This window comes from Stegodyphus dumicola, chromosome 11 (genome assembly GCF_044657685.1).
Source record: "Stegodyphus dumicola isolate Sdum_Otavi_A_Nest chromosome 11, ASM4465768v1".
NCBI classification, from domain to species: domain Eukaryota; kingdom Metazoa; phylum Arthropoda; class Arachnida; order Araneae; family Eresidae; genus Stegodyphus; species Stegodyphus dumicola.
The window spans coordinates 126,625,445-126,652,184 of record NC_140778.1 but is presented as its reverse complement, the minus strand read 5'-3'; the positions used below and the strand labels follow the sequence as shown (position 1 = coordinate 126,652,184).

The window sequence follows — 26,740 nt, the reverse complement described above, 5'->3', positions numbered from 1 at the left end:
GCAGGAAACAAATCATGCAACTTTTCCACGTTCCAACTGCATCACTTAAAAAACTTAATCCATCTATTCTACAACCAACTTGATGTTCTTTATAGTCACAACTGAAGAATACATCAGTAAAAATCCAGGTATTCTGGTGCCACAATTGTCAATGGCACCACTCTTCTGTTAACTGGTCAAGCCCATATCACACATGCATTTGTTTCACACGAACAACTGTTTTGAACAATTTTTCTGCCTGGTTTAGCATTGAAAGAAAGATATGCGATTTGTTTTCTTCCTTTCGAAAAAGAATTGCAAGTTGTTCGTTTTCAACCAATCAGCTTGTTTGTAATGGAGAACCAGTTTTCCGTGTGTTAACCCCAGAGTGATCTGTGGAGATTGGCTGTTATGATAAAGCAGAAAAACTGTTCCAAACAGTTTTCTTACGAAACAAATGAATGTGCGATAGTAGCCTTATAATGAGTGCAACACAGACTTCCAGCATAGTACTGTCTCTTTCTTTAATAATATTTATAAAGTCTAAAATGTAGTTCAAGTCCAAAAGGAAGCACATAAATAAAAAATATGGAAAAAAAAACTTTATATCTGCAAAATAGTTATACATCTTTATACCTTTACATTCATGTGCATCTGTTCCTGAAGCTCTAGACCATGGCTGGTCATTATAAAAAGGAAGGCATTTCTCACAATCAGCACCAGCTGTATTATGCACACAGTTGCAAACAAGGCGGGGCCTCCATGGCTCTTGCTGGTTTCCACTCAAAATACACTCCCTTGCATGTCCATTACATTTACATCTGAAAAAACAAAATTAGTTTTATATTAAACTTTTATATTACTAATTTATGACATTTTGTGAATAAATTTTTTTTTATCTGATTCCTTGCAAGAGGGGGGGGGAAACTTTGGGCGATAATTTTAAAATCCTGATTTAAAAGGAGACAAACTGATGAAAATTTACTTCCATAGGACACTGCTCATCAAAACAAAAGGATATTGGCAGAATTACACTTGATTGTTACTGAACTGAAGAATGATTAAAAACAATTTGCATAAAAGCATTGTTTAATGTAAATTACTATATTCGCTAGTTGATTATTTCCTAAATATTGATTTCAAAGTCAAATTTATGAAATTTATGGAAATTTGAAAATGACAGGAAAATTATATTTCCTATTTTGCAACACATTTTTCTTTTAACTTGGTGAATGTTATCTCTGAGAAATATGCAAACCCTCACATGTTGATTTCATACAATTTACTAAACTGTTGATTGGTTCACCGCCGTTTTGAAAGTGAACTTTTCAGAATATGGAGAGTCTGAAGAAGCACCTTGGCCCATCAGTGGCCAAGTGGTAAAGACACTGAACACTGGTAGTTTGGCCCGAGGTTCGAATCCCGCGAACGGGCTGGCAGCATGGGCGTTTTCGAGGTTTTCCCCATGTGTAACGCGTATACAAGTCAGTTAACCTTAGAAAGTCCTCCAAGAAGGCATCCCTCCTTTTAGGCAGACAGCCCTCATGTGCTTTGCCATAATTGAATAATCCAATCCAATCGGAAGAGGAACTTAGTGCGGCGCATTTCGCCAGCCTTTGGTATAGTCTAAAATCACTTTGCCTGCAGTTACTTTTATGGCTTCTTCAAGCCAACAATGCCAGGAACATATGTTCGAATTGCTAGGTCGCCCGTGAGCCGGCTGTCTTTCGTCTAACTGTCAACTAATTTTTAATTATTATAAATATTTTTTATTATTATAACTTTTTTATTACATTATTTTCTTCCAAGGAGTCTCCTCTACCTTTCTTTCAGAGCAACTTCATGCGTATATGTTACGATAAAATGTCATTATATATATTTGGATCGAATCAATTATAATTATATGCGTGAAGTTCCGATGAATTACTATTATATGCACATGGATCGCGATGAATTGGAGTTATATGCATGAGGGTCGCAAGCTTAAAAAGTTGGAAAAATCCTACTATAAAACTCAGCAGAACTATACTATTGTTTTTCGATATATCGCATACATTACTCTGCCGCTACGATACGAAATTTAAGCTAGGCTGTCAAAGCTACGAAGTCGAAATTTGAGACAGCCGGAAAATAGATTATTTAAGCTTGGATATAGAACGCCATATCTAACCCTTTAAAACTTTTTTTTTTTTTTTTTAAATCAGCTAGGGCAGCAGTTTTCAACCAGGAAAAATTTCATAGTTTCAGGTGGCAATGCGGTCAGCCTTTATTAGCTGCCAAGTATTTAGTTTTAGTTTATGAACACAAAAACTACTTTTATTCAAGTTTTGGTTCAAAATTTTTTACACTTTTTGTTGTTTAAATTGCAAAAACATGTTAAAAATAACCTAATGCTCAATAACTGTACATGTATTTTTCGAGTTTGGGAAAGGAGAAGGGGGAGTGATCTAGTAATGGCGAAAGAGGTAAACGTTTACATGAAATATCATGTAATCAAAGCATAAAAGCATTTTCAATCAAATCAAATAATTTTTTGTTTTTCCAACTGGTGCGTACACGAATGAACAGAAAGGTTTTCCGATGCAATAACAAGCCAAAGACTGCTGCTCTTGTGAAAAGCACAGACATAGCAAATTTAAACTACAAACTTTTAGCGACTTTCCCTGTGCTTTGTTACTGACTATTGGAAATGCGAGTCGCACCGAAACTGCAAACGTTTGACTTCGAATGGCATATCTATCACATTCATAGGCATACGTGACTGTTACTTGGTATGCCTTGCAATGCTAAAGTAAAAAAGTCTGATGTGTACACCACATGACTTCCTTGTACGGAATATTAAATTATACGAATTTTTTCTTGAATTTCATTTAAATTGATTGGATTGAATGTCTACTTCGTCGACAGCGCATAAACCACAACAGAATAAATGCACTCTTTAAAATTCACTATATTTTGTTTACTGTAACGACACTCTGAATGCACACAATTTATATCATTTGAAGAATTATCGTTGCCACATGTTCTATTCAAATACTATAATAAAGCTAAAACGATGTATGAAGGAAATTAAGCAAACAAAACAGAAAAGAACATTCTTTCACAGACGATTTAGTATTTCTTATTCAATTAATTCAGTTCTCACTTCGCGACAAGTCAAAAATACATAAAAACTCAAAATATCTGCATTAAAAATTACGAAGTAAATCTTAAACATTTATTTCCTCGAAAAAATTCCAGAAAGGATTAAGCATCATTTAATTCGCAATAATAAATGAAGGCGTTATTTTTGTGTTGCGAAGCTTAGTCTCTCTAGATTGGCAACAAATCTACAATTCTGTTGTTTCAAACGTAAACAAATATGTCCGCCATGTTATTTAAAAATTAGGCTTAACCGCACTTAAACAGCTTTTAAACTGTTGATAACTGAACAAATATTACTTGCAGATTTACTAAAGGCATAAAAACCTTAACCGGAAAATAAAAAGAACATAATTCAATTTACTAAAGGCATAAAAACCTTAACTGGAAAATAAAAAGAACATAATTCAATCTATTTTTAAAGCAAAAATTGCACAATTTACAAACACATAAGAGTAAAGAAACTGAGATCACTGAGCCGGGTAACAGAGTAGATATATATATATATATAAATATATTTATATACGTTTGGCGCGGCCGATTGCAACCAAAATACGAGGTGCACATCTACATTTCATAGCAGTTCTATATACAAAATTTCAACGTTCTGAGGCTACTCGTTTTTAAGTTATGCGAGATACGTACGTACGTACATAGGTTCGTACAGACGCCACGAAAAATTCTCTTCAGAATTACTTTTAAAGCAGTTTTATAATTTTTGTGGAGGAAAAGAGTTTTTTATTATTTTGTCCTTACGTACAGATATCACACAAAAATATCGTTAAATTGCATTCGATAGCGGTCAAAATGGATATTTTCGTTGAAATATGGTGCCTGAAACTTTTCGAGATTACAATACTTCCTTTTTACTTCGTACAAGGAAGTAAAAAAGTGTTTGTGTTTTAATTCTGTTTATTAAAGTGCTTTTGGATACACAATATTTTTTGTTTTCCATCTGATGAGGGCAATTTCACTTTTTCACCTGCACAGCACATTCCCAGTGCTTCATTCTTAAATTTAAGGGCACTGCCATACATGCATAATTCACCACCTTTCAAACAACCACACTTAAATGAATATTGTAATCATAATCAGCATCGCAATAAAATGCACCAAGATATAAATCAGCACGAAGAGTTCGTCCAGATCGAGCAGTGCGTACTCAAACATTTTCCAGTCTTGCTTCTTGTTGCTCGTCTGTTTGAGACGAACGGGCTTGAGCAGTATATGCTTGAAAGTTTCCCACTCTTGTTTCCCGTTGCTTGTTAGTTTCTGAAGCTGGTGATGCCATTTTCTTTCGTGCTTGAGTTGTACATCGAACAATCGATTTTCGTTTTAGTGGCATAATTTACTGAAAGATAATTTAATTTAAAATATTTTAATTTGGGCAGTGGCAACACATTTCTCTTAAATAGCCGAGTTTGTTTATTAAACGCAAAGTTTGCCCTTTTCGAAAACTAAAAAAAATATGCCAACGGCTATATAGAATGATTGAAGCTCTTTGAAGCTGTGACAAATGGTGAAGAATGATATGACAATAATAAATTTGACACAAATTAATATAACTGTGTTTTCCCGAGTGGCAACACGATGTTTTTATATCACCAAGTTTTCTGATTAAATTTGAAACATCTTATGCTTTGCACAGTGGCAATGTAATGTTTTTAGATCACTAAGTTTTCAATCAAAAGTTCGTTAAATTAGCATACAATATATGTATATAAAGAGTGCGGACCCCATGGGCTGGTTTTTGAGTAATCTGATGTAGACAGTCATATTCCTCTTGTTTTGAAGGTCGAGTATGGCAAGTTTCATAAAGATCGGAATTAAACTGTACATTTGTATAAAAGACAAACAAACATTTTTATATCTATAGATGAATCTCGATCTAAAACATTGAATCAACTTTACAGTCACTAAATCTGTTTTTTGATTTATAAACATTTTTCAATATTATAAGAAATTTAAGTTTCGTGGGATATGAGAAACCATACAAGCACCTAACTATATTAAAAACTGCAATCTATACAAAGATTTAAAAAAACAGAAAACAAAAAAAGGAATATTTCACTAAGAGTAATAATAGTTTTCATTACAGAGAAACAAAGTAGCAAAGTTTTCAGTTCTGGCATCACATTTAACAAAAATTCCTAGCTCTTATGCATCCCACCTCTTCCAAGCCATTTCGATGATGATTTCATACTGCTACTGTAGACACTGTCTCTCTCACGCATACAATTACCACTTTCCGCCCACTATGATAAAAATGTAGAGAGATAAAGACCTCTTTTTTCTCTAGTAGAATAATACTCTTTTTTACACTTTACGTGAAGCTCAGTCTGTTTTCCCTCTTCCGGCCACTGATATCCAGTGACATACTCCAGATGACCGAGACAAAAAAAGCATGTATGAGTATCATAAATCAACGGTGTATAACTCTTTTAAATAGTCCAGCTTAGGTAATTACGATAAATACTAGTGTAAACTAGGTAATTACGATAAATACTAGTATAAAACACAATCTGAAAAAGCGATTAAATATTGCTAATTACCACTTTCGGAAATAAATTATCATTATTAACAAGAACTGTCTAATCGTTGCCTGTATCTGAACGACAAACAGTAAAAACTCAAATTCGCACTATATAATTAGCACAAAATGAAATTTAAACAAATTTAAATTCTAAACAAATACGTATAAAAGTAAAAAAGTAGAAAAGCAAATTTAAATTCTAAAAAAAAGCCAAAATAATTTAAAATAATTTAAAAATATGCAAACATGTAAAAGATTTAATTCTCGAACTAATCTACAATATCATTTAAATTCAGAAGCATAAGCAAATCAAGTGCAAAATCTATCCATGAAAATAAATCTACTAATTTAATAAATTTAAATTAAATTAAACAATTTTTTTAAAAAATGCATATGTGAATGATCGTAGAGTAGGCAGGAGACAAACTTATCAAGGGGAAGTTGCCTCCAAACCTAACTCTTCAATCATTCAATTCGTGTTTCGTCATTCATGCAGGCAAGGGTAAAAGTCAAAACCAAAAGTAATTCCAATAAAGTGGTATCCTTAGAAATTAACATTTAAGTATTAACATTTAAGAATTAAAGTTCAAAAAGGAAAATACTAATTAAGTCTTTTGAGAAACAAGCAAGTAAAGTCAAAAATTAAACTTTTTCTTAAAAAATTAAATTTTTTAAAAATTAATTTTTTATAAAATAATAAAAAAATCTAGAAACCAATGTATTTTAGAAATCCTTGTCTACAGAAACTTCCCCTACACGAATATGCATATCAGTAAAAAGAAACAATAAAAGAACTATACATAATCCATATAAACCAATAAGAAATAAAAAACAAAAAGAAACAAAAAGAACTAAAATAAATATATATTTAAAAATATAATTTCATATTTAGAAAATACTTAGATACTACATAAAAATTTAAAAAAAAAAAATACTTAAAGCAAGTAAATAGTAAGTTTTAATTCTAACTTACCTACTATATGAGTGTTGGGGTCTGCAAAAGTGTTGTGAAAGAGAAGTGTGTTCTTCAAATTATATAGATGGCGCTTATGTAGGTAAAGTTGAGTGTCAAGTTGCTATCTTTGTTACAGTAAAAAATTTTTTGTAAATATTAATATTAATTAAATTAAATTAAATTAAAAATCCTAAAGGTAGTAATATCAATTATTTAGGGAGTTAAGTAACTGAGCCAATCAAGAGATGTATGTTTGCTTGAAGGAAATTAAAGTGAAGTGGTATGTGAAAAAAAATGTAAACTGTTTGTAATTTAAAATGTGTGTTTTGTTGAAAAATTGTGAAAATTGTTAAAAAAATTAAGTAAAAGATATTTTGTGTGAAAATTGCAAAAAATTAAAGTAATTAAGAAAAACTGAAATGTTTTAATATTAAAGTTTTAAAGTAAAATTTCCCAAAATTTTTTTGAAATGAAGTCCTTAAAAAACCTCTAAAAATTCCCAGAAATTTCTCAAAAATTCTTTTAGGAAGTTAAATAAAACTTAAATGAAATAACTCAAAGAGATGCAAAATTTGAAGAAATAAAAGTCATGTTACATAAATTTTTAAAAAAATGTTACTACACCCACACAATATATGCGATGTTGAAGTTTTTGTGTTTCAGTCGGAAAATGACACCAATTCATTTTATAGTCATGACCTAGAAAAGCTGCTGCCCAAATCTGGCTGGAGCTAAAATAACAACTGCCTTGATGGTTAAAGTTTATCATTTTTTAAATCAGCATTAAATATGCATCCCGGTCGGATAAAACATTGTTGCCACATAATCAGTCACAACTTCTGCTCCTTCACTTTGACAACATGCAAGTGTATCAAAAGCCCAGTAATCATTATACAAACATGCAACAAGAGTATTGTGCTACCTGATACAAGCATAATTAATGCAACTATGTTAAACACCTGGTGTCTTCGTCTTCCGTCATTTATCCCTTTTATTAATTCACCCCTCCCCCCGAATCACAATTAAGAATACGCCATCTGTGGAATTTAATATACGACTGTTTTGCCACCGTACGAATAAAATGTAAAATGCTATTTTAAGGAATATGGCGCTTATATAATGAAATTTCTACCTGGAATTCACCCTTATGGGCTTTCCTTTGAGGTATACTATGCGTGGTCTCCTCGAATCGGAGTTGTCTGAAGAGCGTGATAAAATTCACGCTGATACCAGCCTAAAGGGTGTCCGCCGATAACATCGCGGCAAAAACATCGCGGACGAAAACGTCGCGGAGAAAACAACGCAAGTCAAAAACGTCGTGCTACAAAACATCGTGGGAGAAAACATCGCAAAGAGAAAACGTCGCAGTTCTAAAACATCGTGCTACAAAACATCGTCGTCGAAAATAAAGCGGTTCAAAAACTTCGCAGTTTAAAAACATCGTCATCGAAAATATCGTGGTAAAAAATAAAGTATCTACAAATCATCGCATGACGATAACTTCGCAGACATGCTTTTTTCAGGTTTTAATTATTGTAAATGGATATTCTCATAATGATTTGTGAGCGCAGTATGTAAAGAAGGATAATTTTTATTTTCACATATTTTATTAACTAATAAATGTTTGCTGAAAAAGTAAGAAGGAAACTTAAGCATAAAAAATTAAATGCAAATTATAGATTATACTTTTCATGAAAAATTACCAGTAAAAACTTTATAAAAATGATTTATTAATGGCCTTTGTTAGTTAACTATGTGGGTTTAAAATTCTATTAAGCGCTATAAGTTGCATTAATTTTTTATGCTTAAGTTTCATTCTTATTTTCTCAGCAAAAATTTATTAGTTAATAAAAAGTAAAAATATCCTTCTTTCCATCTTGCGATCACAAATCAATATGGGAATATCCATTTACAGTTATTAAAGCCTGAAAGAAGCATGTCTGCAATGTTATCGTCATGCGATGATTTGTAGATACTTTATTTTTTACCACGATATTTTCGACGACGATATTTTTAAACTGCGAAGTTTTTGAACCGCTTTATTTTCGACGACGATGTTTTGTACCACGATGTTTTAGAACTGCGATGTTTTCTCGTTGCGATGTTTTCTCCCACGATGTTTTGTAGCACGACGTTTTTGCCTTGCGTTGTTTTCTTCGCGACGTTTTCGTCCGCGATGTTTTCGGCTGTAACCGCCTAAAGTCAGGTATCCAAGTACAGCAAAATAAAATGACACAGATAAAATTTTCAGTTAAAAACTACCGTACAAGTTGTCTAATTATTGGAAATCATGCTCTTTATGGATAATTTTCAGACAGTTTATAAAAATTCATGTACCAGCAGATTCTGTACTATGTTTTTTCACATAAGATTTGGCTAGTATGATATGCTAATCTACAACAAATTGGAATCTGTATTACCCGTCAGTTTAGCAACTATCATCGTGAAAGATTAAAAGAATAGACAGAAACTCTTCCCACCACCATATACAAGCAGTCAATAAGAATACACAGGATATAACAGGATTGACGAATACAACTTTTAAGAGGTGATCGAACATTGCAAATGTAACAATTTTGTGATATAGTATGTGGTGGAATGTGAATGTGGACATGGAAACACAGTAATAAATAAAAAGAATATGGAGAACGAAAATTCATTTTAATCACGGATATTTACAAGAAATAATATTTTACATGTATAAAAACTGTTTTGTTGAACGATAATAACTTTAATACACGCATCACAATGACCACGAGGTGATGGCGTATGGTTTGGAAAATGCCCGGCATGCAAGAACGGAAAAAGGTATTGGGAATTTGGATTGATTTTCCAAAGCGTCGGTGACTATGCATGCCTTGTTACCAGACGTCGACTTTTTAAAATGATTATGAACAAATAATGGAACATTAATCATAGCTGGAGAATTATGCAGCAACAACGAAAACAAACCTTTAAAAAAAGGTTTATTGACACTCCAAAAAGAGAAAATCCAAAGATAAATTTAATGGTAAACGTATCGTGGTCATAATCTCGTCGCTAATTCGTAATTGTTTGATCTAATCCTTTACTCTTTATCATTAAAACGAGGAATTTTCATGTCCCGCAACTCCAATGATGTCATAACAATGCCAGAACCTTTATGCAAACCGGCGACTAATGAATTAGATCGTCACATAGACTTCCAGACATTTTGATGAAAACTGCATTCTTCAGGTAGAAACTAACTTCTAAGAGTGCCAGGCATTCTTGGAGCCAACCTACATTTTTCAGGTACAAACTGACTTCTACGGGTTCCGGGCACGCTTGAGGCCAACCTTCAAAAAGTGTCATTTGACGGCTATTAGATCTTCACATAGCATCCCAGCATTTTGATGAAGATTCTTAATGGTACAAATTGAAGCTCGTAAATATGCCTCACCCAGGAATCTTGGAGAATATTGAAAACTTTGCAAAATTTACCGAAACGTGTCGGCACCTTTTTGGAAACTGGCCGTATAGCTCAGACCAGTCCCATCCGCCCGCGACGGCATTTCACGTACTTCTACTGCAAAGACGCTATTTGCAACGACAACGTCTTCAAGATTTCCATATTCTTCGTAGTCAAGGTGTTTCCGCATTCACATTTAACACTTCACGTAATGTATTATGAGAACTGTTATTTTTGCCATGTGTAGAAATCAAATTGTGGAAACCAATCCTGCTAAATCACGTTTATTTTATTTTAAACACATTAAATTATACTGCGTGGATAAAAATCGAGGTTAAAGTTGAAAATAGGTCATATTGATTGCACCTTCTCAGCTAAACTACTATAACGTACATTACAACTACAGCATTTAAAATTAATTCAAAATAGTCTCCTACAACACGATAAATATCAAATATCTGACTTTCCTATATTCCTTTAATTTTCTGTTCAAATTTTAAAATGTGGCATTGCACTTTTTCACCTAGGTAAGAAATTTCCTGCCGAAATTTCATGACTTGTACATGAAGTTATACAAAATGCTGGGTAAATTATTCAATATGATACCTGGGGACTATCAAACTCATCCACTAATTTTTCAGTGCAGATTTTTTGCTACACCATGAAGGAAGCGCACAGCAAACTTGAAATTTGTAGGAAATGCAGAACATGTTGGGATATGCAATTAATTAGCATTTCACAGCACGGCAGATTACAAGCAAGAGCAGCAGCATATTGCATGCATGAGTAATGACATTTCGAAGCAGTATAAAAGGACAGATTGAAATGCCGATTTTTCACTGGAAGATCGCTTTTATTCGCTGTTTTTGTATGTAGAAAGACGTGTTATGCTTTATTTAAGAACAAGGATCTCCTACCGCACGTCTTATTGGAGGTTGGGTCTGCGAATCATCGTATTGCGCAACGGCTGCTCACGATAATCGAAAGTCTGGTTAAAGAGAACTTTCAATCGATGGTTCCATAAGCAGTCTCACAGGTGTGTCCATGAGACCACATAGGAGGTGAAAGTGGCCAATCAGCGACCAAGCGTTAAAATCTCTAAACACTGGTAGTTCCGATCTGGATTCGATTTCAGACGAACGGGCTGGAATGCATAGGCCAAAAGAGGTAGCTTGCATGGCCATTTTCGATACGGCTACAGCATGGGCGTTTTCGTGGTTTCCCCATTTGCGATGTATATACTAGCCCGTTTCTCTTAGAAAGTCTTCCACGAAAGCCTCCCTGCCCTTAGACAGATAGCTCTAGTGTTGTAAGGATCTTAAGTTTTACTAACGTTTATTTTATTTTAAATCTTTACTATCACTTCTTATTTTCTACTTCCGGCCAGAATTAAAAGCGTTAACTGATTTATGCAAAATTTGTCTGGCGAACGCCAAGTATTTAAGTTGTGGCTTTTTGCCAAGCGAGAGAGAGGAAGGAGTTAGTCGCAGCAGGCCGCTTACCTTAGAAGTTGTACTCAGTTGCTAGTTGCCTTCCAGGCCAGAGGTTTAATCCTCTTGATAATTTTAAACGTATTGTAGTGTTAACAGTTCTCTGTACTACATACGGCTTCCTGTTAATATAAGGCCAATCTTCCACGTTTATTATTTCAAAGTTACGTAGAGTTTAGTTATATTTTTATATTCTTACGTTTAGACCACAAGTAGTGGGTCTTTGTATTCCGAAGTACGGAAATTATTGTAAATAGAGAAAAATAAAGGGTTTTGTGTACCCTTCTTGTGTATCCTGTCTACTTCCCACAGTTATTGAACATAGCTTTAGTAAGCTCTCTGTTCCGAGTCAGGGCCTTGCATGTTCCGAAGAAAGTAAGACGGAACATTGAACCTGATAGTGGCGCCCGACGAAGAAGAATAACCATGGCCGAGTTTCAAGAAGAACCTGTGCTGCCTGCAGAAGCGGCTCAGAATCCAGAAATGCCAGCTGCCGCCCTGGAAGGATTTGGTTACATCGTCCAGACCATGCGCGCTTCGATGAAACCAGAAGCAACATTTAATGGAAACTCACCGGTAACCAGTTTTTTGGAAAAATTGGATGACCACTTCATGCTCTACCCCGTGCACGAATTTCAAAAAGTTACCTTAGCTACCAGCTGGTAACCTAAAGTTACCAGCGCTTTGAGGGGCCAAGCGCTTAATTGGTTCAAATGTATAGGCAGAAGTCTCTTGGGTCAAGCAGGAAGTCCCACCTATACTTACGAAAATTTCAAGACTGCCCTACTAAAAGCCTTCCCTGTCGTAAGGGATCGTGCGAAATTAGAAACGGAACTTTTCAGCATATATCAGCAAAGAATCGAAAATCTCTCAAGCTTTATTTTAAGAAAAATTCACGTCTTCAAACTCTTGTATGGAAACCGTACGGATCCTGAGATAATTCAAGTGATTTTGCCGAGGTTACTGCCCCAAGTGCAAGACTTTATTGAATTAAGAAATCCGACTACACTGGAAAAGTTATTTGAGCTAGCAATCCAGTTTGAAAATAGAAGAACAGCGGACATTGAAAGAAGACGCCAATATCAACAGCGAAACCAATTTGGTGCGCCAAGACAGCAAACTCAAGCACACGGCTACGGAAGCAAAGCGAATCAGTGGGCAAGGAAACCCGAGCATTCAAAAACAGCCGGCGAACGTCGACAGTTCAATAGCAATCCAGGAAAAAAGTCTCAAGGCCAGTGGAAAAAGAAGGAAAGCACGGAAATGAAAAATAATTTAAACTAAAACGGATTTCTGCTGACGGGAGGGTGCGGAAATCCGAAGGCCACGAAAACCCCTCTTCCTTCAAGTTAAATACAGTAATGGTGAAAAATTTGACTCTTCCGAAGATTGAAGTGTTGGTGAATAATATCCCAGCCACCGCACTCCTGGATACAGGCGCGCAGTGTTCCTGTGTGGCAGAAGATTTTTTAGGAAGTATTTTCGGAAATACCGCATATATAATTCGGATAATACGACAGTGTTAGCGGCGCAAGGAGAAACATGTAAGTGTATAGGTAAATTACCACTGTATGTCCGTATTAAGGACGAACAAGTAAAGGTTATGTTTTTCATAGTAAAGAATCTGCAAGCACATATTATCTTAGGAGTAGATTTTCTTTCAGAGGCACAAGCAACGCTGGATTTTAATGAAGCGTCCCTTAAGCTGACGATGAAACCAGTTCGTGAAGAAAAGGCTGAACCGCCGATGTTAAATCTTGACCACCTGCCTAATGAAGAGCAACGAAGAATCCGACAAGTGGTAAGTGAATTTGCTTCGTTATTTAGTGATATTCCAGGATTTACTCAGGTTACTAACCATAGTATTGACACCGGAGATTCAATGCCAGTTCGCCACAAAGCATACCGGTATGATAAGAATAAGGAAAAAATTATAGAATGGCTTATCACCGATATGCTACGTAAAAAGATCATAACGCCCATCTCAAGTAGTTATGCTAGCCCGGTGGTTTTATGTAAGAAAGATAATGACTATCCTTTGACACATCCAAAAAGGTGGAGATTCGCAATTGACTACCGTAAATTAAACTCCATAACTAAATATCCGGTATATCCGTTACCTATTATTGAAGAAATTCTAAGGAACATAACATCCACCAAATATATGACGACTTTAGACTTAACGACTGGTTATTTTCAAATAGGGGTTAGGCCTGAGGACGTGCCTAAGACTGCTTTTATAACCAAGTCTGGCACTTATGCATTTCTGCGTATGCCGTTTGGCCTTTCAGGGGCACCGGCAACATTTCAGCGATGTATGGACATTGTGTTAAGGCCTGTTCTTGGAAAGTCCACATTTATCTATTTAGACGATATCATTATTACTAGTGATAATCTCGACCAACATGTACAGGATTTAAGACAGGTGTTTTCTTTATTAAATGAGGCCGGTCTAAAAGTTAATGTCGAAAAGTGCAAATTTGCAGCCCCTGAATTAAAATATTTAGGTTACAAAATATCTCAGAAAGGAATCGAGACAGACGAATCAAAAATAATCGCTGTACAAAAGTATCCGACTCCAAACACGGCGAAGAAGCTCTCTTCTTTTCTAGGACTTTGTTTATATTATAGGTCCTTTATAAAAGATTTTGCAGCTATTGCTGAACCATTGTTAAAATTAAAAAGGAAAAAGGCAAGATTCTCGTGGACGGCCGAAGCCAATAGTGCTTTCGAAAAACTAAAACAAGCATTAACGCAAGCCCCTGTGTTGAAATTTCCTGAAAAGGATGAGAATTTAGAAATTTCAGCGGATGCTTCGGATTATGCGGTAGGAGCGGTACTTTCGCAAAATCAGCAGCCCGTGGCTTTTTTTAGCCGAACTTTAAATCAAACACAAAGAAACTATTCCGCGACCGAGAGAGAGGCACTTGCAGTTCTGTTAGCAGTGCAAAAGTTCCGAGTCTATTTTGGAAAGGCGCCAATAACAGTGTACTCTGATCATGCGGCGGTAACTAGATTGTACTCGGGGAAAAACTTATCCCCAAGGTTAATAAGATGGGCACTCAAGCTACAAGAATATAATCTGGTAATCAAGCATACCCCCGGAAAGGAAAATATCGTAGCAGATGCCCTATCCAGAATTAAAATAGATGAAGAAGGTAATACTGTAAAGGTGGCAATGCTCACAGCATGTACAATAAATTCCCGAGAAACTGTAATAACCGAACTGGGTAAGGATCCTGAGTTTGGAAGCATTTATGAGTATTTAAAGGATCCTGAAAATTTTAGCCACCAAGATATTGTGGCGATAAGAAATAGGGCGGCCCATTACGAACTAATAGATGGTCTATTATTCTATACAAAAACTACGAATTCCAACAACGAATTTCGACCTGTTATCCTAGCTAGTCTTAGATTAAATATCCTGCAGGAGCTCCATGACAGCCCTTTAGCTTCTCATGCTGGTATTCGAAAAACTATCCAACGCGTACGCGAGGCAGTCTACTTTCCTGAACTGCAAAAGTTAACAAAGGCGTATGTCCATTCCTGCCCAACATGTCAAGCAGTTAATTATATTAATTCCCGCCCGGCCGGGTTTCTAAATAGTATTAAATCCGAATTTCCAAATGAAATAATTGGCATCGATTTATTGGGCCCTTTCCCAAAAAGTCAGTTAAATAAAAGTCGCTATCTCCTTGTTATGGTTGATCATTTTAGTAAATGGACCGAGATTGTTCCCTTAAAACGAGCCTCCGCGAAATTAGTTACTGATTCTATTTTAAATAAATATATTTTAAAATACGGGGCGCCCCTAAAAGTTATATCGGATAATGGTCCTCAATTTGTAAGTAATGTATTTGAAGACATGTGCCAAAAACTGGACATACGTCATTTAAAAATGGTCCCGTATCGGCCGCAATCAAATATAGCGGAACGGGTCAATAGAAATATAGTGAAAATTATCCGTAGTTATGTTAAAAATTTTCATAAAAGCTGGGATAACTATGTCAATGAATTTGCTTTCGCCCTTAGGACCGCAAAACATGATACAACGGGCAAAACTCCTGCTGAGTTATTTTTAGGCAGAAAGATTATAACGCCGTTAGATAAGTTATTTTATGTGCAACAAAGAGCCCCAGAATTTAAAATGGGTGATATAGAAAAACTAATTAAAGCAGCCAAAAAGAATACTGAAGTAGCACAGAGAAAACAAAAGCTGTATTATGACTTGAAACGACGGGGAGTAACTTATAAAGTAGGGGATGAGGTATTAAAAATTAAGCATTCACTTTCTTCAGCACCAGAAGATAAAACTACCAATTTTTTTCCACGATTTAGGACCATATGTCATAGAAAAAATAACTCACGCTGTAGTAGTGTTAAAAGCCAGGAATGGTGAAACCTGCTCCGCAAACATTGATCAAATCAAACCCTACTATGATCGTAATAAAATGCAAATATTTACAGATCTTTTGCAGGATCCGGCACGGCAGACACGGCAGGCACAAGCTCCAGAGGTGGAACAACGACAAGTACAAGGGCAAGCCATTAAAAGGCAGGAGCAAGTGAAAAGAAAGTTTCCCCGCGGGAAAATTGAAGGTAACAAGAAAAAGAAGCCGTTCCACCGTCCAGAAAAGAGAGCTCACGAACAACCCCAGAATGAAGAAGGGAGAAGGACGACGTATGCAAAGAGAGCCAGGAGAAATGACGGCAACTATAACCCGGCTCTAAAACGGAAGATCTACTCAACCGACAGGACTCTCCGCAGCAAATGTCGCCGAACTGCGGAAGGGCCACCAGCGGCGGAGGAAAAGTTACAAGGAAAATTTGAACGGCCATCAACGAGGTCCAAGCAGAAACGCGAAAGAAGTTTCCCGGTTCCGCCAAGACCAGCTGCCATCAAACGGCCAAGACCACAGGCAGAGGCGAAAAAGAAGGTATTCAATGGTGACCGAACTGGAGAAAAAAGAAAGCTTCTAGAGGAAGGCACTGAAGGGCGAGCCCGCACACGAAGGAGGATAAATCAAACAAGAATCTACGCTACCTTCCAGGACTGGGTTCAGAAAAGAATGTCCGAATATCACAAAGATAAGTAAAATTTTATGTTACTTTGCAAACTTAAGTTAATCTTTCATTCTTACTGCAAGTGGCAGATTTCAAGAAGTTTTACCTCATGCGAGGTCTACCTTTATCGCCAAAAGGGCGAGAAATGAGTTGTTACCGATTTTGGTATTATGTTTTTCAATTACTCGCGTGTAAAACTAAAGTTGATGTATAATAGGAATATGTAAAGACTTAAATATTGTAAAAGTTATTGTATAAATTTTATTTAAAACTTTCTGGCAAGAAAGAAGTTTTAGTCTGAAAGACTTTTTGAAATGTAGTATTTCAATGTAGAAGAATTGGCACTTGCTTTGAAAAGAATAGAAGTTAACAATGTACTACTAATGTATGTTTTAAAATGCGTAAAATTAACGGCATGTTAATATGTTCTTATATACAATGTGAACTGTTATTCTAAGCGTTAAGAAATACTGTGATATGTTAAAAGTAAAAGTAATGCCAAAAATTTTAAACTTATTCGTGTGACTGTAAAAAGAGAAAATTATTGTGAATATGTGTTAAAGGTTGAATGAATGTAGTTAGGCTCTCTGACGCTACACTTCAGAGTTAGCCACTTTCAGAATAGTACCTCAGGGTTTAGAGATGAAGATAAGGTGTGTTATGAGGTCTTGTTATGTTGAATTTTAACACGTTAGTGTTTTGATTGCAGGCGGTAGTGTTGAACACTTGTACATAAACACATTCGTGTTTGGTGTTTTCTTTTACAACACATGTCAGAGAGCACAGGGAGAGATAATTAAATAATAAGTCATGAATGAAATAAGAATGTTAAGAGAAATATAAATATGCATGTTACTTGCCATTTCATTGTGTAACATTTCATTAAACTAGTTTTCCTTCCAGATCTCTGGAAGGAACCAGATTTGAATAAAAGCTCCTGTTTAGATGCAGTACAGATGAAAAATTGCGTGTCCTGGGAGCTGCTATTGTAAAAACAAATTTCTTTTTTTAAAATTTCTAGTTTCTAGTCAGAAATGTTTGTAAAAGATTGGCCTCGCGTTAGATTCTAGAGCTAAAAGTTTTCAACAAGGTCGTTTTAGACCTCAGTTTCAAACTAATTAACTCTGGCGGGAAGTATGTAAGGATCTTAAGTTTTACTAACGTTTATTTTATTTTAAGTCTTTACTATCACTTCTTATTTTCTACTGCCGGCCAGAATTAAAAGCGTTAACTGATTTATGCAAAATTTGTCTGGCGAACGCCAAGTATTTAAGTTGTGGCTTTTTGCCAAGCGAGAGAGAGGAAGGAGTTAGTCGCAGCAGGCCGCTTACCTTAGAAGTTGTACTCAGTTGCTGGTTGCCTTCCAGGCCAGAGGTTTAATCCTCTTGATAATTTTAAACGTATTGTAGTGTTAACAGTTCTCTGTACTACATACGGCTTCCTGTTAATATAAGGCCAATCTTCCACGTTTATTATTTCAAAGTTAAGTAGAGTTTAGTTATATTTTTATATTCTTACGTTTAGACCACAAGTAGTGGGTCTTTGTATTCCGAAGTACGGAAATTATTGTAAATAGAGAAAAATAAAGGGTTTTGTGTACCCTTCTTGTGTATCCTGTCTACTTCCCACAGTTATTGAACATAGCTTTAGTAAGCTCTCTGTTCCGAGTCAGGGCCTTGCATGTTCCCGAAGAAAGTAAGACGGAACATTGAACCTGATAGTGTGCTTTGCCATAATCAATTAAACTGAGCCAGGAGGTGAAGGATCTCAGCGGCCGCTATTCAAAAATGTCTGAGACAGCAAACATCTTGTCCGCATAGCTTTTAAGGACCATGTAGCCACATCATGCCCCTTACGTGTAGAAAACTGAATGTACTGCTTAACACCATATACCCACATTTATGTTGCGACAACATTCAATGTACCTATTTCTTCGGCTTCCTTTTATGCTAGAGCACAAGAATTAGTCTTTAAAATGGTGCGTTCAGTCAGGCACATAGTGGGGGGTGACCTTATCTTTTCTGACAAATGACATGTTGCTTACAGCGTCATACTGGCATATTCGTGAAAAGAGGCACAAATAGAAAGGAAACTAAGTTTGCATTCTTCAAGGCAAAATGAATTCCAGAAACTGAATCGATACAGTAGGTTGCAATTGGATGCCCATCCTTTTCACTTCTAGTCTGTCTATCCGGTACTTTAGCCAGTCACTATTACATTACAAAAATTTTAATACTTGTGGCTGTGGCATATATTCGAATCTTCAGTCACCTCAGCTTCTGGACAATGGTGAACCGCATGTAGCCTATGTTGTCTTGCATTTTCTCAATGCACAGGATATAAGATTCTTAAATCGGCTGGCGCGCTCTCCGGATTTCTCCCCAGCTGAAAACCTTTGCTAGTGACTCCAAAGAGATTAGACTAGCACAGTAACACCTGCCAGCTAGTAATACAGTTAAAACGATCCAAAATCTGTTAGACTTCATACCTAGTTGCACAACAGTTGCTTTTGTTACCAGAAGCGGATGCTTGGGGTATTCATTTGCGCATTTTTTAAACCACCAAATTACTTGAAATTTCATTCATCCTTCCATTGTATTGTATTTGTACAATAAATACGATTTTACTAACTTTTCCTTTTATGGTATAGCAAATTTAATAGCCAAAAGTGCCAAAAAGCTAGATAAGGAGTTATTAACTTAACAAATTTTCTATTCTAATCTTGATTTTTATACGTACCATACAATGTAGTGAGTTCTTTTTTATAGACTGCCCGTATCGGGTGACGGTAGGAGTTTTTACTACGCGTCTATTTTCTTATTCGTCATGATAATCCCAAGTCTGATAACTGAAATATCACAATTACACACAGGTAGTTAAAATAAAGTATGAAGAATTATTTATAGCATTCCATGTGTACATACAACATAGAGGTTAACGTATCAATGCGGTAATCAAACGATCTGGGTTTGATTCTCCGTCTGGACATAGTGATTTTAACAAGATTCTTCACATCTAGGCTCCAAATAATATCTCTACGAGTTTTACTTATATCTAGAAAGAAGTGTATTGTTTTCATTGAACACATAAAATCCTGCTTTGGCAAAACTGACGGTTTAAAAGCTATGTGTTGACACTTCTCGGCAGTAAACTGCTTTAATTTATCATCCACATGCTCTCGCACATAACCTTTTTTCAGTGTGATGCCATTTGATAAAGCATAAGATGTTTAATTTTATCTTTTAAATTTAATTAGTAATAAACAAACTCGAGCAGCTAAAAAGCAATAAATGCACTTCTTCTTAATAACTTAAACCTTAATTTTTAAGCTTGACGTTCAATTTTTAAGCAGAAAAAAAGCACCAGGAATAAAATATAAAGTCAATATGCATGAACACGGCGATTTCCAGAATTAGAGCATTAGGATACAGATCCTAATCAAAGGAATAAAAAGATAAAAAATCAGAATAGAATAAAAAAAAATTGAGTTCAGAGAGAGAGAATGTAGAATATACATTTAAAACAATGGTTTATTGCAGGGGTTCTCAACCGGTGGTACGCAAAGAAGCAAAGTATTTTTAAGTATTAAATTCAAAAATTAAAACCCCTAACCTCCTGATTGAGTTCTCTCTCTAACACTCGTAAATTTATGCAATCTGAGCTTTGTTCAAGAGTGGCGGTGGTAGTAATACTTTGTAATGATCACACTAAAGGTTTTCAATTTTTTTTTAGATGATACGCGTTAGTCAAAAGGTTGAGAACCGCTGGTTTATTGATACACACATCTAAAGGCTAAACTAATGGCGTTAATCCGCTTGGAATAACTACCATACATTTTTTCAACAATTTCTTCGTATTGTTATGAAATTCACCACGCGGTTAAATAGCTTCTCCGCAAAGCAGGTGTAGGGTTGCCAGAAAATGGCAAGAGAAGGCGGGGTGTCCAGATTTGTCACGAAATCGCCCTTTTGGCGATATGGTGTAGACGGATGGCGAAACTTCTAAAACGAATTCTTACCGGTTTGGCCTAGAATGTTCTTGAAGGCAGGTCGAAAGCTATATAAACCCTACTGGTACGCGAAGTCTGATGTGTCTGGTAATCTATCGAGTTGATAGTCAGTCTAGTGTCGAGTTGGTCGTCGAGTGTATCGCGAGTTAGTGCATCGTGAGAGTGTATCGTCAGTGCATCGTTGAGATTATCGAGTGTATCGTTGAGTGCACCGCTAGTTGTAATCTCGAGAGTATGAGTTCCAAGAACGACCGAATCGAGTCGGGAGCTATACACTAGTGTTTTGCCGTAAAGCTGTCTTCACCGTTATAGCCTGATAGCCTGAAGGTTGTGCTGCTGATTGTGTCAGCGTGTTTGTCGTAGACTGTAAGCGTGATTTTGGAACTGTCCTGAATAATACTGGCTAATAAATTGTGTTTTCATTTTTCACCAAGTGTTGTCGTTAATCACTCCAGATCCGCGAACCCGTAGAGAAAGCAACAGTATTATCCATTAGATGGGATCTGAACATGTCCCAAACTAAAAAAACTTTCTGGATTCTTTAAGGCAACAAGACGCTTTTGCCAAACACTTTTTCACAGCGTTTTCTTCCATCCATCCTTTCTCGTGAATATGCATGAAAATACCATTTAGGAAATTACATTTTGGACTGACTGACTGATAATTTATAGCCAGAATACCACTGAGATCAGTAGTTTATCTGGCTCAATCAAATTTACGCCAGATGGGCACAATAACAAGAACTATCTTTTGGCGTCGTCTTTCTTTTAAAAGTAACCACGGGTTTTAATTTTATACCGTCCGCTAAGCAGGGAAGCACTACGATGAGGTGTTTTTTTTTTTTTTTTTTTTTTTTTTTTTTTTGTGGCATTTGTTTCTATATGAATCGTTTTTGTTCCTTTCACATCAATTGTTTTATTTCCTAGCATATCAAACATTACTGAAATTTCATCCATATTTCCCGTACCTGATAGTAAATATGCTTTTTGTCTTTGCAGGTGAAAAACATACACTGGTGTGCAAAAATTAAGGACGAAGTCGAAAAATTAGCATATCAGCTGAACGAAGAGGCAGAGCGGACAGAAACACCAATCAGGAGATTAAGTAAGGTGATGTACGGTAGCACATGCGCAGATATGCAGATAGACGTAATGGGGGAGTGTCTGAGTAGTATAAAGCATGTTGTCGGTGTAAGATCAGTATTTCTGGCAAAGAGACTGCACGCCGTATAGCAGTTAAAATCACACCGAGTTGCTGCCTCAGCGAGAAATGGCGAATAATCAATCTGTTAGACGACATCTGGATGCTTTTACCCGAGGTCGAATCATTGGGAAGTTGGAGGAAGGCCGCAGTGTGACAATTGTGGCTGCAGAGTTCGGAATTGCTCACAGCATCGTTTCACGACTTTGGAGACAATGTCAAACTACAGGAACAGCTATCCGGGGGTTTAGTAGTAGTCGTCCATGAGCAACCACACCCGCAGATGACCGGTATATTGCCTTACAGGCCAGAAGCAACAGGCGGCAGACAGCAGGAGAAATCGCTAGACACACGACACAGGCGACTGGACGACCGATATCACGTTTTACCGTGGCCAGAAGACTGCACGGTGGTGGTCTGTTTGCACGACGCCCTGTACGGTGTGTACCTATAACGCCTGCCCATCGGAGAAGGCGTTCTCTGTGGTGCCGGGAACACCTGAATTGGAGAGACAATGAATGGGGACGAGTACTCTTTACAGATGAGAGCAGATTCAGTCTGAGCAGCGATTCTCATCGCATACTCATCTGGAGAGAGCGGGGAAGCCGCAATCATCCCTCGAACATCATTGAAAGGGACAGGTACGGAGGTGGCGGTGTTCTCGTTTGGGGAGGCATCATGCTTGGTAGTCGTACAGACCTTCACATCTTCGACGCAGGTTCAGTCAACGGGACCCGTTACTGTAATGAGATTCTTCTTCCATATGTGCGTCTTTTTAGAGGCGCTATGGGTCCGCAGTTCCTTTTCATGGATGACAATGTACCATGTCATCGCACAGTAGCTGCCGAACAGCTCTTAGAGAGTGAGGATATTGAACGTATGGATTGGCCGGCACGATCTCCGGATCTCAATCCCATCGAGCATGTATGGGATTTTCTAGGCAGACGCTTGGCAGCTTGTACCTTACCACCAGTAACGATTCCGGAGCTTCGATTGGCGCTGCAAGACGAATGGGCAGCAATGCCTCAACAACTCATTGACACCCTCATTCTCAGCATGGGTAGACGCTGTGAAACCTGCCTAGCAGCCAGGGGAGATCATATCCCCTATTAAAGACCGGATGTTTCTTGCTGGACACCCATCACAGGGATGTTTCGGCCTTCAGTCGCATTGCGCTCCATGCTACTTTTTCAATAAAGCTTCTTTTTATCCCTCTGATTTCTCTTTTAGTAAGTGTTGCTTACATTACTCATGTCCTTACGTATTGGGGATCTTACGGTATTAAATGTGTTGATTTGGAAAGCTTTTGTACAGAGTTATATTGAAAAAACCGTCTCGTCCTTAATTTTTGCACACCAGTGTACTTCTTGAAACTTGGCAATTTGTTCTCCCTATCTTTCGGAAGTCTTTGCAAAGCTTTTTCATCGTAGAACTAAAGTATTCCGAGCCATAAACTGACTACCCCGACTCGAAGTTGCTTTAAAAGTTTTCATTTTCATTTGCCTTCTTTTTTGCCTACTTCAAGGCAAATAAACCTACGCCGTTTCTTATCACAATTAATCCATTCTGGTGATTTTCTAAGATCCAGTTCGCAACACTTTTTCCTTTCCTTTTTTTTCGTTACTTCTTTAGATAAAGCACATTTAGTCTTTAGCTTATTAATTATTATGATTTTATTTTTCTTCGACTCACATATGAGCTTTCACCAACATGAAATATCCTTGCAGCACTTTGCATTTGAAACCAGCAGTGTGTTTGCTTCGTTTGGCAGGAGCAATGTTCACTACTAAAAGAAACATTAGGCCAATTGTATTTCAACTAAAGTAAATTCGGTTTACTAAAGTTTCCGATGTTCATTTAAAACTGCAGCTTCAAATGACTACAGAAAGAGAAGACATTCGACTCCTAATTCTGCAAAGTCATTCGAGATGAAAGTGCTTTCTTACCCCAAATTATGTATCCTCTTTTCTCGAAACCCTAAAATTCTTGTGCACGTCTCCATTGAGTACAACCTACCCAGTTTGCAGAATTATTTACTCCCTCAAGCATTTCCCTTACAGTCATACTGTTCCCCTTATCGCTTGTCAATTCAGTGTATCATCGTTCGAAAGTCTAGGAAAAATCTTCGAATGAATGACTGCAAAAGAAAAGAGCATCGGGCATGTATCTGTCAGGTTTCTTCGTAAAGAAAAGGATGCGCGTTATATGGTGAATATACCTAAAATTTAAAAAAACGTAGTTTGCAATTATAGGAGCGCGTTATACACCCGTATATAAAGGTAAGTGCTATCTTTAGGTGTTAAGCTTGTAATGTAAAGTCTTTATACTGCATTCTTATATTTCTTCACCCCCCTTATTTACTTTAGTCATTAAAATTGCATGTTTTATTACACTGAAGTTCTTCATGGTGTCCAGTTTCTTATTTTGTTCACAACTTTACAATTCTCCACCACGTGCTTATGCACAGATATTTAGAAATATTTTATTACTGATATTTATAAAAATGAGAATGGCAACAGAATATAATGACTAAAGAAGAACGTTCTGTGCAGGGAAAACTGATTTACTTACTAAAAATATTTCTTACTTCATAAAATGCAAACCAGAATGGAGTTTTGACCCCTAAAAATTACACGCGGAGCTGAAAGAGTGGGCCAAGCAGTTCGAAATGAAACTTGATATTTCAAGCACAGGGTTAATTTATCTTCTCCAAGGTCGTTGACAGAAGAAAAGCGAATGTAGATCGCGTTATCATCGTCAGTATTTCAACACTGAACACTTCAGCTGATCTAGAACGGCGGAAGCCGGAAGAGCCCTATCTCATTACTAATAACGTCATCTTATGGGCTTTCTGCTTCTCAATGAAAGTTCTGACCCTTACTGGGTGTCGCCTAATTTCTAAATAATATCAATTAGGAACTTCTGACCTTCAGATTCAGAAGAAAAGAATTCACAGATTTTGACGATCCTAAAAATTGTTCTCGTTATTAAATCAATCATCACAGAAATCGTCAGCATAATCGGTTTTCAAATAGTGAAGCCAGCATCGTTCACTTACAGATTTAAAAAAAGAGGGGGAAACAAACCGGATAGCTTACAGATTTATATTACTCCCAAAGGAACTTTTTTTAACGTTTTGTGTGTTACCTTTATTCATTAAATTTCATGTTCTTCGCACTTAAACCATGAAATTTGTAGAGACATTAGGTATATTTTTGGAAGTAAGAGAATTGAAAATTTAGCAAACGCCTTCGCCAGGAATCGAACCACGGACCTCTGAAATACCGGTTCAGTGTGCTGACCACTACACCAAGAAGGCTCGCTAAGAAGGCGGGAGAATACTTTATAAATTCAATTCAACAGCAATATCACAAAATAATTTAAAAAGAGCATAGCTTTAGAATTTCTGATGCAGTCTCGCGCGCTGGAGATATAAATGTTTTCGAGCAGGGGATATCGGACAGTGGCAACACATTTCTTTTTAAATAGTTGAGTTATTTTGTAAAATTTGAGATATTTGATTTGGCTTATTTGATTTCGGCAAATTACGCAGGGGTTATTTGTTTAAAAGGAGGGATGCCTCCGTGGAGGAATTTCTAAGAGAAACATGCTCGTATACACGTTACACATGGGAAAAACCAGGAAAGCTCCGTTGCAGCAAACCCGTTCTCCCGCATTCGACCTGCAGACCATATTGCTAGTATTCAATAAAAGTTAGCGATCGGTCGCTCGTGTGCATTAAATTTGAGAGAGAAAGAAATATCTTACGTTTTGTCAAAAGGCAAAACATTTTCTTTTAAATCGCTGAGTTTTCTGATTAAATTCGAAGCATAAGTATTTTACGCCTTGCAAAGTGAGAGTGGTAAGACCCTTTTTTTTAGTCGCCGAGTTTGTTAATCAATAATTCAATTCATTCGCACAGAATATTAAATAAATCAAAAAAATTTGAAATTTAAAATTCTGGCTTCAAAGCGCACATGTTCGTGCAGAGGACGTTCTACAAGCCATCGTTTTGATGCAATGCGAGAAATATACATACAGATTTTTCATTATTTAATAATACAGATTCATCATGCAGTACCATTTTCTCGGATATAAACTATAAATGTACGAAAATTACATAAAATAATTTTAAAATGAACTGAAATAAGTATTTTTAAGGTAAAAAATGCTCTGTGACAGCTAATTCGGTTTTGTAGTGGAAGATTCGCCGGTGGAGGCAGATGGTCACGAAAAGAAATGCTGTTCTCAAGACAAATTCTAATCCTCTCGACGTTAGAAAACTGAGGCAAAGAATATCTTAGAATTCTCGGCAGACAATAGCCGCAGGCCATTTTCACAACGTCGTAATCGCCAACTCACTAACATGTCTAGAATACAGGGTGACCAGAATTAAAGAACATTATTTCGAAGCTGTCAGTCATCAGAAAATTGTGAAATTTTTCGGCGGATTTAATTGGGAGGGAAATGTACTCTAGCAAAAAAAAAAAAAAAGTTACAAATATCGCCAAAAGAAGGCACTGTATTAAGAAATTACACATTTACCCATGCCTTTACGATAGTTTTACAATTTTGTTATAGCAAAGCATGTTCCACGCGATGAACATCATTTCCAACTACCATCTGAAATCGCGAAATGGCATGTTCCACAGTTACTGGATTATGTGTTGGGAAATGCTGAGCACGTGGCTTGAAACGCTGTCTTAAGATCAGGTACAGTTTTTGAATCGTCTGGACACCAGATGTTTCAAATGCCCCCCCCCCATCAGAGGCGTAGCTAGGGTTTTCAAGCCCCGGGGACAACTGAAGATTTTGCGCCCCTTTCTCTGTGCCAAGAACGAAAAGCATTTCATTCTAAAATTTCGTAACATCAACAATCAACCTCTGAATGCCGCGCCCAGTGACAGATGTCCCCCCTTGCCCCATCCTAGCTATGCCA

The 26,740-nt window shown here is 36.6% G+C and overlaps 1 protein-coding gene across 1 annotated transcript in view; it reads right to left on the bottom strand.

The window, feature by feature from the left end:
• The window catches only part of LanB2 (laminin subunit gamma-1), a 177,533-nt gene that overhangs the window by 68,524 nt on the left and 82,269 nt on the right, over window positions 1–26,740 (bottom strand). The window contains exon 4 of the mRNA XM_085827199.1: window positions 616–800. Within this exon, the coding sequence (XP_085683325.1) occupies window positions 616–800 (185 nt within the window). The remainder of the gene's footprint in view (window positions 1–615; window positions 801–26,740) is intronic.